Source organism: Podarcis melisellensis (genome assembly GCF_964234715.1).
Source record: "Podarcis melisellensis genome assembly, chromosome: 4".
NCBI classification, from domain to species: Eukaryota; Metazoa; Chordata; class Lepidosauria; order Squamata; family Lacertidae; genus Podarcis; species Podarcis melisellensis.
This window is the reverse complement of record NC_138531.1, coordinates 80,000,584-80,017,089: the sequence shown is the minus strand read 5'-3', so window position 1 is coordinate 80,017,089 and position 16,506 is coordinate 80,000,584. Positions and strand designations below refer to the sequence as shown.

Sequence of the window (16,506 nt, the reverse complement as noted above, 5' to 3'; positions counted from 1 at the left end):
GGAAAAGAAATGGAAGGGTCACCACAGCCAGGGTTGTTTTTTTTCCATTTATGAGAGGAGCCAATTTCAAATGATGTCTATTTAAACCTCATTTGGGAAAACTGCATGGACATGTGGGATCAACTGTCCATCAGTAAGCCAAAACTTTATTCTGTAAATAAATATACTTGCTGATTAGATTTCTGTGACATACTTTTCAAGGCTCAGTCACAACTATTAATTGACCAAATAACATTAGCATGTCCTGAAAGTGTCTAACTGTAGGCAAAAGGACCACTATCTAAACTGCCCAATCTTCATAATGCCTTGAAATGGTATTAGTAGTGTTTACCTAGTGACAAACCTGGTGCCCTCTAAATCCTCTTGGACTACAACTCCCATCAGCCCCAGCCAGTATGGTCAATGGTCAGGGATGATGGGAGTTGTAGTCCAGGAATGTCTGGTAGGCTAGAGGTTCCCCATCTCTGCTTACATGCTACCAACATCATTCATATTTTTTTAAAAAAAAGATTATACAATTTAGACCCCATTCTCATGCTTTGGTTTTAATAAAGTTTGGTCACCATTAACACCAGTCGTTCATTAGTATAGAAGTAGAGGGTATTTGCTAGGCTGGTTCACGTTATCACTTGATGATTGCAAGATGCAATGATTGCTTGCACCACAGCCTGCATTTCATATGTTTGTGGACGTAATACTTTTAAAGGAGTCACTTCACACATCCAGGGCTGGATTCAATGGGCTGTATCTGATTTGGCAGGTGACCATTTGTGCAGACTTATAATATAAAATGTACACATCACCTTAGATGTAATAGTTTTCAAAGGATAGACTTTCAAAGGATGGGTTCATAAAGCAATGCATTTGGATAAGCACAAATTATAAGAGCAGGAAAAGGTGGGAACAATTAAGTCATTTTTTAAATCTTGTATGTTATGATCATATTTGTAAGCAAAACAATAAAACGTCCCGAACCATTATTTAGAAACCTAGCTTGGCGATTGCCTATAAATACAAGGGTTGTAAACTGTCCGTTTATCAGATAAGATCTTGAGCCGAAAACTCTGAAGAGAGGGAGACATTGCTCCATCTCATGTCCGTAACAGCACAAGAGGCAAATCGGTATTTACTACAAAACAGCTTGATCTCGTTTTTTCACAACAGTCCTTGCAAAAATCCTACTGATGTATGTAAATGGAATACAAAAAGAGGCACTTGTTATGACCAATTAAAAGGTAACAGCTGAATCCTGCCCCTCTATCAAGTTATATAGCCGTCTCTCACTATCAGCACTCCAGTCAACTTAAAATTAAATCCATTGATCAGAGCAGCAAACTTCTTTTAGCCTAATGAGCCAAACTCTTTCCAGCTAAGAGGCTCAGGACTGGAGCATTCCCAGGCAATGACATCATCACCCAAGTTTTGTGATGGCAGCCATGGTATGTTTATTTTTTATTTTTTAAATAAGCACACGTTGCCTTAGTAGTCAACTCATCTTCTCCTGTGGCATTCACAAAAATAAATATGGCAGTTGCCGGGACCCAGTGTGGATGCAGGTTTTTTTGTTTTTTTAAAAAAGGTGGTCATAGAAGGCATAAGCAGTGGAATCCTACTGGAGTTCTTGTGGCGGTCCAGCGATGAATGGTATTGGCACCAGCCCCAAGGAGGTTGTGACATGTCCCTATGTTTCAGAACAAATACATTGCAGCTCCAGCCTCTGAAGTACATGCAATACATACACTTTCCTTTCCTAGAGACATGCCCTGCCCATCATGACGACTGGTGTTTTCATATGGGATCAATACTGATATTGTAGCAGAACATCCACCAGTATAGATATTAGACATAGCCAAAATATTGACATGGTGACATTCCATTATCCTCTTGCACAGGGTTCTTCAACCCTGGGATCCCAGATGTAGTTGGACTACAGCCCCCATCATCCTTGACTATTGCCTATGCTGGCTGGACACCATGGGAGTTGTAGTCCAGCAACATCTGGGGACCTAAGGCTGAAGAACGCTGTGAGTCTAGCCCAGCCAAGAAATGAAACCCTCAATGAAACTATACGGATAGACCCAGGCTTATTGTAAATGGGTGGGGTGACTGGGAGCCACGAGGGGCAAAAAACCGGTTACCCTAACAGTGGCCTGAAGTGCACTCCTTAATTTTATTCCAAAAACATTAAATACTGCCTTTCACTTCTGAGTGAGGCAGGAAGATAAAACACTGTTGTTTTAGTGGCAGCAAAACCTACCTGACTGGCCTGACTGCCATTGACAGGGACGCACCACCAGGGGGCATTGCAAAATAAAAGCCCTCTCCCTCCAGGTACATCATGCCTATCAGAACAGCAGCCATTTTGCTAGTAAATCTGTAAAGCACATCTTTTGCTCCGACCGGTCTTTTCCTTCCTTCCTCGTAAGTCCAACGTTGTCAACCCACTAAATTAGAAACCTTTAGCTCCTTACTCCACTCAACACATGTCCACAGAAAAATGGCCCAGTGGAGGAAACGGCATGTTCCATCCTGGCTGTGTTTTCTTTCTTTTTTATGAAGGCCTACCTCCAACAAGCAGAGCGAAGGATAGCTGGAGGCTTAAATGTAAAGACAATTCTGTCTTCACCGGAAAATGCCAAAAAATGGTCTTGCTGTGGGTGTTGGCAAGGAACCCAGACAGAAGGATCAGTTCGTAAGATTACTAAATATGTATCTTGCCACGAGATGACAGCATTATGGGTTACAATATTTTGATTTCATGGCACGGAAGCTACATGTGCAACCCTTTCTATGCCCAGCCCCCTCATTCCGTTGCAACAGCTGGGATGTCTGTTGCTCAGTCTATCAAGGAGCTTCTTGACATATCCCTTCAAATAGAAGCAGGGAAAAGCCATGGGGCTTAAAGACATGCTGTCTAGTTCAGATAAAACAGTAGCACAAGAGAAAGAGAGGAAAAGATACAAATGCTCTAGTGGGGGTGGAAAGAAAGCAAGCTAAAAGCAAACAAGGCTTTTCCTCCATTCAGGATTTCATGTTAATATTTTTGTTGTTCAAGCGGTAAACAATCAGTATCATTAGGCATCGTCCAAGATGGGAAGTGTGACGTTCACAGTCATCTTAATAGCAGTGTTTTTAATAAGATGAATAGCAGTGTTTTTAATAAGAAGGTGAACGTCTGTGCTAGGTAAGGTCCTATCCACCCCTTGGCTTAACGTGCGTGGTGAACCATATGTGGTTCAAAATGCACTTTAAGACAAGGAGTGCATGGACCCTAAGAAAATAAATTGCTATCTATATAAGCTTTTAACACCCACACAAACATATTCTTCTGTGCAGCCCTTTGTCACAACAAGCGTAGCAAGTAGATATGACTATTTCTAATCAGGATATAAACTGGTCTTCAGTCTTGGTCCAACATTCATCTTTACGACTATTGTCACTACTGGAACATTTTTTATTGTTTGTGTTGGTGAAGCTGGTTAGCAACCTGTATGGCTGCTGCAACCACCACTTCAACAGATCTGCAGCAAGATTAAGATTAGTGGCTGTTAAGATTAAAAGAGAGAATCTCCTTATTTTGAATTTCAACAGTCTTTTTGACAAGAGGTGCAGTTAATGAGGCATTTCCCCAACTTACGCTCTCCACGCCACGTCTTTAACAAGGCACGCTGTGGGCACCAGAAATAAACCGAGCCAGAAGTATCCACATCTCAGCACCATCCCTGCCTGTAAGGAGAAATGAATGCAGTGTTAATCACGATCACGTTACACAATGCAGCAGGGACTGGCTGAAATGAAAGGGTAAGTTAATAACATTGTGTGAAAAAGGAATATAATAAAAGCAACCGAAAAGCAATGCATTGTATGTCGATCTACTGATTTTATTTCATTCCAAGAATTGCCACCCAATTACTGTTGTTGGTTATTCATTCGTAAGCCCTACCATCCAACTTGGTGGGCCTTCAGAGAAGCTTATGGTCATTACAAGGCAAACGTTACAAGTTCTCACAGCACAACACAACCTGCCTCCTTTATTATTTCCTCATTATAACTGTGGCAAATATTTCTTGACATTCAATGACATTGTGTGATTGATGCCACTCTTAGGTTGCAACTCAGTGGTGGTCCTCCATATGCTGGTAGAACTCCAACTCCAACCATCCATAGCCATTGGCCATGATGGTTGGGGTTGATGGGAGTTGGAATCGAACAACATCTGGTGGCCCTGCTCCCTTTTAATGCTTCAGGAGGAAATGCACACTTATGCTAGGTTGCTTAATGCTGCTTCAGAAACAGAGGAGTGGTCCTCATACTAAGTCTGACCATCGGTTCATCTATCTCAGCATAGCCTACAGGAAGGATCGCCAATGTGATGCCCTCCAGACATTGTTGGACTACAAACCCCATCAACCCTAACCACTAGCAATATTGGCTGGGGCCATTGGGAGTTATAGTCTAACGTCTGGATAACATCCCATTGGCTATTCCTGGTTTACAACGACTGGAAATGGCTCTCCAAGTCAATTGAACTTGGCTCCTTCTGTATGCAAAGCAAATACTCCACCACTAAGGTATAGCTCTTCAGAGGCCCATCACATATTGTCATCAGTTCCTCTCCCACATACATTCTCTCAAAATCTTGTTTACTTACTTTGCCAAACCTTTATTAGGTATTACAAATATAGGCCATCATAAAAAATCCATATATAAAATTTTAAAACATATACAAATGAACAGCTATGTAAAAATACGTAATAATGAGGATTGTCATTGGAGTTTCTTCCTGCTAAATAGTGCTATTCATCACCCTAAGAGATACTATTGATAAAAACTCAGTCACCCTTGTAGCTATTTCTGGGTTAATGTCAGACAGATAGAATCTGATATTTTCATTGTGCCATGATGTTTGTTGTTGTTGTTGTTTAGTCGTGTTCGACTCTTCGTGACCCCATGGACCAGAGCACGCCAGGCACTTCTGTCTTCCACTGTCTCCCGCAGTTTGGTCAGACTCATGTTTGTAGCTTCGTCTGTAGCCATGATGTTAGACTACCCAGACAATGGGGATAGCACACATTTGGGTAGCTGGTTGTACAATGGACAGTAGAAAAGAATATGTTCTACTGTGTCTGGCACTTCAAAAAAACACCCACAATGTCTATCATTTCTGGGGATGTTTAAATATCTGCCCTTGACAAAAGCTGAGGGGAAAACGTTCAGTTGGTCTAACATAAAGGCCCTGCGTTGGACTGCAATTATTAATTTTGAAATATAACCCTGTTATCTGTTGTATTTAAACCATAAAACTTGGAGCAAATTTTATTTACAGCTGACTCAAAGTTTTGTTTTTCAGTGTCTCTTAATCTGATTTGAATATTATGATAAATATATTGCTCACTTGAATTATACAAAAGTTCCAAGTCAATACCAATAGATCTGATTTTGCTATGTAAGAGTTGGAACCATCTGGATTTATAAGAGTCCTTAAGTAACTCAGAAAGCAGACGCAAAGGTTGGCAATGGAAATGGCAACGCCACCAGTATTTTATAGTGCTAGCCCACACCCAGTATTCCATCGTGTGTATACCTATACACATTGTCTTATACTTGATTGAATTTGGGAGCCCCAGGATACATCAAGAAACTTGAGTGTATCCTATCTAAATCACTATTATATGTTTGTATCCGTATTGGGATCCCAAAAAGTAGTTGGGACGACAATTTAGCTTGAAAAATTTGAACAGGAGCTGGTATAAATTGGTTACCTTTCTGAAAGTAAAAGTGAACTACTTCTGAGCAGGTGCACTTTGCCTGTTTTATAGTGCTTGTGCGATGTTTTGACCAACCTGAGTTGCTCTGGAATAAAATTCCGAGATATCTGAGCATCTTTACTTGCTGGATTTCTTGTCCTCTTATTTTCCATTTCTCTAATTTCTGGGAATTAGAGAAGACCAGAATTTTTGTCTTCTCATAATTTATTGAGAGTTTATTGATTTCACAATAGGAAACCAAGGAGTGTAAAAGACATTTCAGGCCTATCCTCGTCAGGGATAATAAGGCCGCATCATCCACATACAGTAACAGTGGGACCAGGTTTTGATTGATTTTGGGGGCATGTGATCTGGAAGATCTGATAAAAATAAATTAAAAAGAAAAGGATACACCCTTTCGCATTAGGGATGTCGGAAGAGAAGTGACCTTTGGCATTGAGTTTGATTTGGCAGATGTTAAAGGAATATAAATTCTGTATTAAGATCAGCAAGTGTCGATCTTAATACTGAAATGTGCCCACTGTTGCCAAAAGCTTGGTGACCAGTGCTGTAAGGCATAGGCTGGATAAGCCAGAATAGATGTTAAACACATCCCTTGGTCCCTGTGACTGATATGTCTTATGGTATGACAGATCTATTTGGATGTTTTGCTGGTGGTCACACTTTGAAATTCAACTGCATTTAGCAACAAAGCTGTCGCAGCAGGACAACTGCTAGACAGGTGCTATTTCAACACATTTATCATCAGTTCTTTGATGCTAAATCCTGCACGCAATTGCCAGCTACAAAAGGTAAGATATGCTGTTTGCTTGAACATTTATGAATACTTTGGGACCCAGTGGAGCAAGAAGTAAACAACTTCCAACCTTGGAATCAATTTTAACAGTGTGGGGTTTTTTGTGGCAGATGTCTGCAGCCCAAAATACAATGTACATTCTCTAGAACAGGGGCCGGCAACCTAAGGCCCATGGGCCACAAGCAGCCCATGGGGGTTGTTTAACTGGCCCATGGACCCCCGCCACCTGCTCTGTCAGCTCCCGTGCTAAACTGGCGCTGAGCAGAGCGGGGACCGCCTTCCGCGACACTGGCCGGTTTCCCATTGGCTGCAGGAAGCTCCTGCAGCCAATGGGAAGCTGCGCACCCCTCCTCCGCGCCGGAAGGAGCACCGGAAATAGAGTTTGCACATGCGTGCGCACACACTGCAGCGTCTGCAGGACCGTGAACCGGTCCAAGCCACAAAAACTTTGCCGACTCCTTGTCTAGACCAACCTGTGAAAGCAGCTGCTGCTTAAAGGCAGACCCATGCGCAATGCATTGCAGTAGTCTAACCTGGAGGTGATCAGTACCTAGACAACTGAAGCCAAGCTATCTCCACACAGAGAGGGTTGCAGCTAGTCCAGCAGCTCTACCGCTGAGTTTATGGCTCTTCCCCATATTTTATCCCACTGAATCTTTGAATGTTTTTGTTCCACTGAATCTTTGAATGTTTTTGTTCCAGGGAGAACTATACTTTCTATTTTCTGTTTGATCCCTCTCAACAATAAAGATGTCGAAGAAGGTAGCTGTGTCCCATATATATATTTATAGCCTTCATTTTATTGGACTCACAAATCTAACCTGCGCTTTTCCCTTGCCACCTGGAGAGCTAGAAATGCATATTTTATCATGGAAAAAGTGGTTGTAGTGCAACAACTCTTGCAAACCAGGGATTTTTAAGGAGTGTCAAGTATCTTGAAAGGGCACATTACTGAAAATGCTTGTAAAACAGTATTTTCTTTTCTACATTGCAAAATAGAAACCACAGAATATGCATCAGTTAACACTTTGTCAGTTCTTAACCAAATATGGATTTTACAAGATCACTGAAGGGAAAAGCTGAAGTAGCTTCGCAGGACCAGGTTACCCACAAGCAAGCTAAGAAGAAGACAAGAAGACCTAAAAAGAGCATTGCTAAATCTAAAAGAAAAACATCTCATTTCCTAACAAGTTCCTCAAAGGCTTTTAGTCTCATTTTTGTAACCAAGTTTCAGGGAATGAGTGACCACATTGTCCGGACATCTGTTTTTAAATATTAATGCACAGGAAAGAACTAGCCAGCTATTAAACCCACCCATGAGAGACATAAAGCAGTATCTCAAGATTGTCTTTACTTTTTTATTCTTTGGAGTTTGGCAATTATAAAAAAAGCCGTATAGGAGACAAAATTCAACAGGGATTCATTTTATTTCCCTTTCCAGCCCTTTTGGTTGTCCCACATACCCTCTTCTCGCACAGGTGTGGAGTATCGTTTCCATTTGAAAAAGCTGAACTGAATCTGAAGCACAGAACAAAACCCCAACTTTATTTTTCTCCACTCATGGGAGAAAATGTGCAACTGGGCTGTTTTTGTCATGGCTTATAACAAGTAGACACACAGAATCCTAAAGGAGTCATAGAATGTACCCTTTTGCTTGTGCATAATGTGCAAAGTGCACGATACATCGTAAGATTTTCTTAACAGAGAACTGCAATGAAGACCCCGTTATTAAGAGAGTCAGCCGTATAGGGAAGGAGGACTGGACACCATGAAAAATATATGGGGAACCGATAAATTTGGATCCAAAGATGACCTTTTGCGAATTTAAAGTGTCTTCCACTCATGAAAGGGCTTACTAAAATCTTACTCTAGAGCAACGTGCAAGGAAAGTAAAACTAATTCAATGATCTTCTATAGAATTTGCCTATTATATGCTAGCACAGGAGTGAGGAACCCTGATTAGGCCCACCAGACTTCCGCATTTGGCCTGAGAGATAATTTTGGCAAAGCCTGCCCCACCAGGAGGTCCATAAATGTAAGATAAACTTTATTAACGATTTAGAAGATGAGGAGTCTATGTTATAGGAAGCCATAGCTTTTCTGAATCATTCTCATGTGATCCACTTAGGCACAGCCCACTTAAAGGGATACTGTCCTCACAGTGTGGGCAGGTAAACGCATGGCCGGGCCAAAGGGATCACCTGGTTGTTGGTGCTTGCATAGCACTGTGGTATGTTTCTACACCAAGGAATATTGCTTAGTGGGGCTGAGAACTGAAGGTACGCTTGTATATCTTCTGAAACTATTTTGCTTCTCATGCGTTACTGGACCAGGGACTGACAAAAAGCTATTATCGTTGGCCTTTGCTTCTAGCTATGAGCTATGGAAGCTTTTGTTTAATGAATGCTTTGATTCTGGAACGTGTGTTGAAGAAGGCGACTAAGATGGTCTGGAAACCCTTATGAGGAATGGTTGAGGTAGCTGGGTATGTTTAGCCAGGTAAAGAAGAGGCTGAGAGAGGACATGATAAAGGTAAAGGTAAAGGCACCCCTGCCCGTACGGGCCAGTCTTGACAGACTCTGGGGTTGTGCGCCCATCTCACTTAAGAGGCCAGGGGCCAGCGCTGTCCGGAGACACTTCCGGGTCACGTGGCCAGCGTGACATCGCTGCTCTGGCGAGCCAGAGCCGCACACGGAAACGCCGTTTACCTTCCCGCTGGTAAGCGGTCCCTATTTATCTACTTGCACCCGGAGGTGCTTTCGAACTGCTAGGTTGGCAGGCGCTGGGACCGAGCAGCGGGAGCGCACCCCGCTGCAGGGATTCAAACCGCCGACCTTTCGATCGGCAAGTCCTAGGCGCTGAGGCTTTAACCCACAGCGCCACCTGCGTCCCTCAAGGGCTGTCACATGGAGGATGGAGCAAGCTTGTTTTCTCCTGCTCTGGAGGGTAGGACCTGAACCAATGGATTCAAGCTACAAGAAAGTAGATTCCTACTAAATAACAAGAGCTGTTTGACAGTGGAATGGACTCTCTTGGGAGGTTGTGGACTATCCTTTGTTGGAAGTATTTAAGCAGAGGTTGGATGGCCATCTGTCACAGATGCTTTACTTGAGATTCCTGCATTGCCAGGGTTTGGACTTGATGACCCTTAGGCAAGTTATCTTACACTTCCTTCCCCATCTTAAAAGGACCTATATTGAGGTGTAGCAAAATGTACATTTACTTACATGCAACCAACTAATCTGTTGAGTGGAATAAGGCAAAGCAACAATAAATTACTTAATTGGTGGCCAACCCTAGTTTAAATATATTTCTCAAGAACGCTTGAATACTTTATTCAGTGATAACCTATAGGTCATTTAAAGCCAGATTTGGTTAATTTGACTAATTGGCAATAAACATCCAAACTGATGAGATGTAAGGATTGTTTCAATTTTTCATTATTTCTCCAACAGCTTAGTTAAGAATATAATTCAACTGTGCTGTTATGATTGATGTCACGGTGTGGCTACAGAGCATATTGTAATTTATTGCAGGAAATACAATTTCTTACTCATTAGTAGTCTTGGTCAAGCTGAGAAATTACTGCAGAAACAAAATAATTCATTTTCAAAGTTACCCCGGGGGACTCTTGACAGGTTACAATCATTCTTACAGGTTTAATTGCAAGCCCCAAAACATATTCAATAAAGGATGCAGTGGGTAGCTTTCTATCGCCCTAAATGAAGTTGTATACAGAGAGAAACGTATCGCAAATCTGGAAAACACAGGTTTGATGAAACAGACAATGTGGCAATGTTACATGCTTTAATCACTCTTTTGATGTGAACTGCCACTCTGCACATATAATTTATGACATGAAAGGGGCCATTCACTGCCAGCTTCAGTTATCATCATTTTTTCATTGGTAGCTGGATCTCTTACATTTCAGCTTTTACAAGTAGCCTTACTCTTACACAGTAGCTGGTTTTATATAACAGTTATGCCGTTATCATGTATGCTGCAGGGGGGGAAATAATTAAATTTTACAGAAACCCACCTTTGAATGAAAGGCTCACAGGGAGTAATTATATTGAACAGAAGCCCAAGGATTCCCAATGAAGATATCTAGCACAGTAATACAAAATGCTATATCAATGCACCAATGGGCCAAATTAAGACTACAGAGTGAATAGTAATACTGAAATGTTCTGCTATCTGTATATTATACTAACAAGAGATCTGGGGAGGGGAGTTGTGCCCATCTTCCCCCTTAGACAAAATGTTTAAGAGGGAGAATAAGACACTGTACGTAGTTCTAGACCCAGACTCCTTGACTAGGCAGATGTTAGGATGCATATTGAAGTGTCTATACATGGAAGTTCTCCCATCTATTCTCTGTATTTGGCCATACTCAGTGAGATGGGTGGTGCTATCAGGTTTGACTGTTTGGGAAAAGAGAATCATGGTGCCCACTCCCCCTGCCCTGATTCTTAGTCCACTCATTTGATTGGCAGGTGGGCTCACACAGATACCGTGATTGCTGAACTCTAGACTGAAGTTATTTTAGCAAAAGGAGGAGTGCACTTTAGCAAAGGGGTTGCCCAACATGGTAACCTCCAGATGTCATTGGACTACAACTCCCAACATCCCTGACCAATGGCCATACCAGCTGAGGCTGATAGATGCTGCAGTTCAATAACATCTGGAGGTGACCACACCGGCTATTGTGATAGCTGGGGGCTCTGTGTTTCACCCTTGACTGCCTATGAACCTCTTGTTGAGAGTGACTATGTTCTACAAGAGATTTCCCTCAGGTATGCAGACTAGGAAGGACCATGTTTTTCAACAGGAAGGGTCTTCTGCAATGAGTAAATAATGAATATGGTTCTCATAGCCCATTCAGAAGTTCATGAACTAAGCACAATGTAGCTTGAAACAAAATTTCAACTACTGAAAAGATAACTGGCATCCATATATAGATTTTTAAGTCAAGCAATTTTGAAAAGTTCAAAATTAATAAAGCTTGATTTACGCAGATTTTTTTAAATAAAAAAACCTGTTTTAGAATTTAAACATTTTGCTTCTGCTCTATTTTGGTTGATACGAGACACAGCACCCAAGGATTCCTTTAACAGTCATAAACACACCTACAAATTGTTCTTCAGAGCCAATGATCTGCACCAAATGAAGACAAAGCAAAGAATTAAGAAAAGCAATGTTTTGTCTGGCAACCAAATGGAGGTTCTAATGCTCTGGACATCCCGCCATGCATGGTAAGTGAAAACACCTTTCATGTCCCATAAACTCAATGGGATGGAACCTAGGCATACCACAAATTAATCTGACTCTATAAGCTCAATTCCCTTCATTATTCTCTCTCCTTCATATTGTTCCCATTACCGCTTATAATTTTACTTAGGTTCTGAGCGGCCCCTTGCAAATGTCAACTCCAGTGACGCTGTTACAGTTAAGTAATTTTAGACTCTGGAATAAATGGACTAACTGTGGGGTGGGGGGCTCCTTAGATGGTAATGTGTGCAACTTCACTTAGTTCCAAATAAAAAAAGAGAAATCAAAAATTAAAAAGTGAATTGATCAGTTAATCATTAGCTATTTGTGGAGAGCTAGCCCACTGCCTCTTTCCTATTAGAAAGAAAGGTGAAATGCAACTTCATTGGTCCTGAATTGCACTGTTTGCCCAGAGGAACATGTTCTTCCTTTATATCTACGGCGACTTTTACCTTAAGGAACATAATTGTTTGAAGGCATCCATCACATGATGCAATTCAATGCTACCAATGTCTCAGAGATCTATGCTTCTGTGCAAATGCTCTCAACTCATTCCATCCCCCATTTAACAACAACAACAACCACGTACCCGGTACATTGTACAAGTATAAAAGAACACAACAAAACACCAGACAAAAGCTTCCCACTATAGGGCTGCCTTCAGATGTCTACGGAAGGTCGTATAATTATTTATCTCTTTGACATCTGACGGGAGGGCATTCCACAGGGCGGGCACAACTACCAAGAAGGCCCTCTGCCTAGTTCACTGTAAGTTCACTTCTCACAATGACGAAACTGCCAGAAGGCCCTCTGAGCTGAACCTCAGTGACCGGGCTGAATGATGGGTGTGGAAACGGTCCTTCAGGTGTACAGTGACCTGGCTGCCTTTTCTTTGTACACCCCCAAAAGAGAATGGAACAGGTAGGTGATGACGATGTCCACCTTCCCTTCCCCCACTAAGCCAATGGAATCATATGGAAGGACGCTTATCTTTCTCTGGATTTCACACATCTTAATTCTTTTGCCTTGATCTCCCTATCTATCAGTAAGAAATCCCTCTGTCCTTGAAAACATCTCAAAGAAAGCTGCATTTCTGCCTTGGTGGGACTCTTGAATAATGAATAATTTCAGGCCCTTTGTTAAAGAAGCAGGAGGAGGAAGAAATCTGATAGTTCTAGGCTTCACTACACTTTATGGCATTGATTTATATTTTCCTTCTAATTAACATTACTAGGAAAAACATTTGGTTTGGAGTATTTAAGGAGAGCTGCGCTGCAGCCCGTCTTCAAGAGCTCCAGGATGGAGGTTCAGCAGGCCCCATCTGTGCCTCTACAATGAATTACTTCCGCAAACACACAGGCCCAAAGCCTTTCTGAATCCTTCCCCATAATCCCCAACATCTGTTCTGTGTCCAATCCAGACCAACTGTGGGAATCTGCTGTCAGCATTAGCACAGATGAGTAAACATACAAGTGCCTGAGTTAGACGGCCCTGTGATTTCAGCTGAGAACTCCGGACATAAAGCAAGTTTCTTATTTAAACCATTCACAATGAATAGGAAGCACCTGTTCAGAGAATATCCAAAATAAATTTTCCAGGAGTCTTTAAAAAAGAAGAAAAAGGATGACTGACAGCACTAGTTCAAGGTATGACATGAGCGCAAGTCAAAACATTTGTTACTAAGGGAGCTCCATTAATAATATAAACAGGTTACTTTCCTTTTCTGCCTCAACAATACACACATCTGCTGTCTAGGGCTAGAGCTCTGGGATAGTTTTATACTGGATTCATGCCAAACTGCAGCTGATCCATGTGATCAGTACTGTACTGTGGGCAAGTTGCATGTCTGATGGTCACTGAGGCACAAATGGAGACCCCTAAGGCTGCTGCATGGCAGCAGATCAATGTGGGGAAAATCAGAGGGAAATCAAGTGGGAAACAACATCCAAATGCTATGTAATACACTTGAAGATACCATCCTGTAAGAAGCATTTTGACTGTAATATAAGGTTACCAGATCTCCCTGTTTCCCAGGGGCAGTTCCTGGATTTACAAATCAGTCCCCATACAAAATCCATTGAAGTTGGAAAATGTCCCCGAATTCATTGAAATAAATCTGGTAACCTTACCGTAATACTGAATCAGTCCCCAGCCAATTCCAACTCCACAATTCTATGATTCTATGTGGAGTAGCCAAGGTGATGGCTGCTTTGGCATTTGCTAGGAACTGCTTCTGCTTTTGGTGATTGTTCCTTCTCAGGAATAGGAAGAAGATGTCATCAGTTTCTGCCAAATAATTCACATTCACTCTTTCAACAGACACTGATCTGGGTGTTTCATTTTCAACTTGTACAGTAGCTTGAGTCTGCTATATTTTTCCCCCATCAAGAATGTACATGGAGCTATCAGCAAGACTGAATATAGCCAGTAAATGGAAAACTGTACAATGCCTTAGTTTAGATTATTGGTATCAATCTTTATGGACTATTAATTGCTGTAATGGAGGAAATAACCTATCAAATGGGACTTGTACAAGGACATGCAACTCCAGACTCCTTTTACATGATTTGACACACGGTTGTTGACTATACATCACAACAAATGTTTACTAAGCGTCCAGCACTTCAGGTTGCAGTATCAGGGAACATTGCTTAAAAAATTGTGTGAGAATGTTATTATCAATATGGCTTTTTGTTTGTTTGCTTAGCTCTCTATGTGACCTGGGAAGGAAAGGATAGGGAAAATCAGTAAGTTTATATTTTGTAAGTCATGACAAATGTGCATGTGAATGTTTTTGATGTACATTTCTGCGCACAACTTTATTATTTGTATGTTGGAAAATTCAAATAAAAAGAGTTTTTAAAAAGAGCAGAAGAGTAACAGGAAACCCCTGACTCCACCCAGCTACAGCGAAGTCCAGTGCCACCTAGTGACTAAACTAAGTAACGACACTATCCATACGCCAAGGTCTATCATAGAATCAATTGTAGAGTTGGAAGGGACCCGAAGCCTGACATGAAATAGTGTTTCAGGGGGTGGAGCCAATTATTTATTGCATCCCATGAGCCATCCATTGGGACAGCCTAATTATATAACAACAAATTTGCACCTGAGTAACACAAAACTCTTGGGACGCGGGTGGAGCTGTGGGTTAAACCACAGAGCCTAGGACTTGCCGATCAGAAGGTCGGCGGTTCGAATCCCCGCGATGGGGTGAGCTCCTGTTGTTCGGTCCCTGCTCCTGCCAACCTAGCAGTTCGAAAGCACCTCAAAGTGCAAGTAGATAAATAGGTACCACTCCAGTGGGAAGGTAAATGGCGTTTCCGTGCGCTGCTCTGGTTTGCCAGAAGCGGCTTAGTCCTGCTGGCCACATGACCCGGAAGCTGTACGCCGGCTCCCTCGGCCAATAAAGCGAGATGAGTGCCGCAACCCCAGAGTCGGCCACGACTGGACCTAATGGTCAGGGGTCCCTTTACCTTAACTTTAACACAAAACTCTAAAACTGCACAAGGACCTGATCAAAGAGAATCAATATTCATAATTTGCCGGGGGTGGGGCAATGATAGTGCCACAGCATGGCAAGCTGAGCAGAAACTAGAGAGCACAAATCCATATATTCTTCAATATGTTATAACTGAATGCCCTCAGTCATCAACATTAAGTACAGCCATGCAGTTTCTTTTATTCCTTCCTGCCTTGGAAAGGCTGGCAAAGCTATAAGACATGTGCACGGCAAGGACTGGGATTTGAATTTCTTAACACATCTTTCAGCAAGGCCAGGCAGCTGTCTTTCTCAATGACACTGAAGTCCAGACGAGGTGAGCTTCAAAGCTCTTGGTTTCACCACCCAGACAACCAAGCTAAACTAATCCAGTGGGGAAGCAAATCTGCATTTCGACCGGAGGCCTAAAAGGGAGAGCGTGAAGATCTCAAAATAAGCACCATACCTTCGTAGACAGCCTCCACCAAAGGAGAACACAACCCACGAAAGCAAAATGCCACAGTGGCAAGCGCTGGCTGGCATATGACTCCCCACCGAGCTCACAAACTTTCAGCTGTTCACCTTTAAAAACTCTGCCTTTTATGCTGCTGCTGGGCTGAATGCTGCTATTGTGTCTGGAAGAATTCTGAAAAATAAAGTCTAATGGAGAGGCGGGGAGAAAGTTTCAAATTATACTAAGGAGTGAAGTTGGTGTTGAGTTATAGAGGAATAGCCTGTGGAAACATTGGAGCTAATCTCACTGCATCACTTTCTTCTTGTGAGGCAGTTTTCCCCCTGCTCAAGTCACAAAGCACACAAATTGCTGGAAGAAAGAGCAAGGACTGAGCATTTGCCTGCAGCCTCTTCCTTCCTTTCTCCATCTCATATCCACCAGACACAAATCAGAAGAGAGAAGTTGGACGAACAACACTGGTCCCACAACCATTGGCTAATTCAGATTTTTTGGGGGGCGGGTGTGTGGAACTTTTCCAGTTTTATGATACCTAAAACAGCATTTCAGATGCTTACATTCTCTGCCTTTTAAGTTTAATTAGACTTGCCTTAGGCTCACAGGGCTATCATATTTTTCCGAAACTTGTTTTTTCAAGCAAGTCAACTCCTTCTACTGGTGAGTTTTCCCACATGACTTTAGCCTTTCAGTTTGCTCTAAGCTTTACTTTTTCTTCATT

General features: G+C 42.1%; 1 protein-coding gene across 9 annotated transcripts in view; it reads right to left on the bottom strand.

Moving 5' to 3' along the window:
* The window catches only part of ATP8A2 (ATPase phospholipid transporting 8A2), a 308,445-nt gene that overhangs the window by 19,838 nt on the left and 272,101 nt on the right, over positions 1 to 16,506 (bottom strand). For all 9 annotated transcript variants that reach the window (XM_081909320.1, XM_081909321.1, XM_081909322.1 and 6 more), the window contains one exon: positions 3,638 to 3,726. In XM_081909320.1, the coding sequence (XP_081765446.1) occupies positions 3,638 to 3,726 (89 nt within the window). The remainder of the gene's footprint in view (positions 1 to 3,637; positions 3,727 to 16,506) is intronic.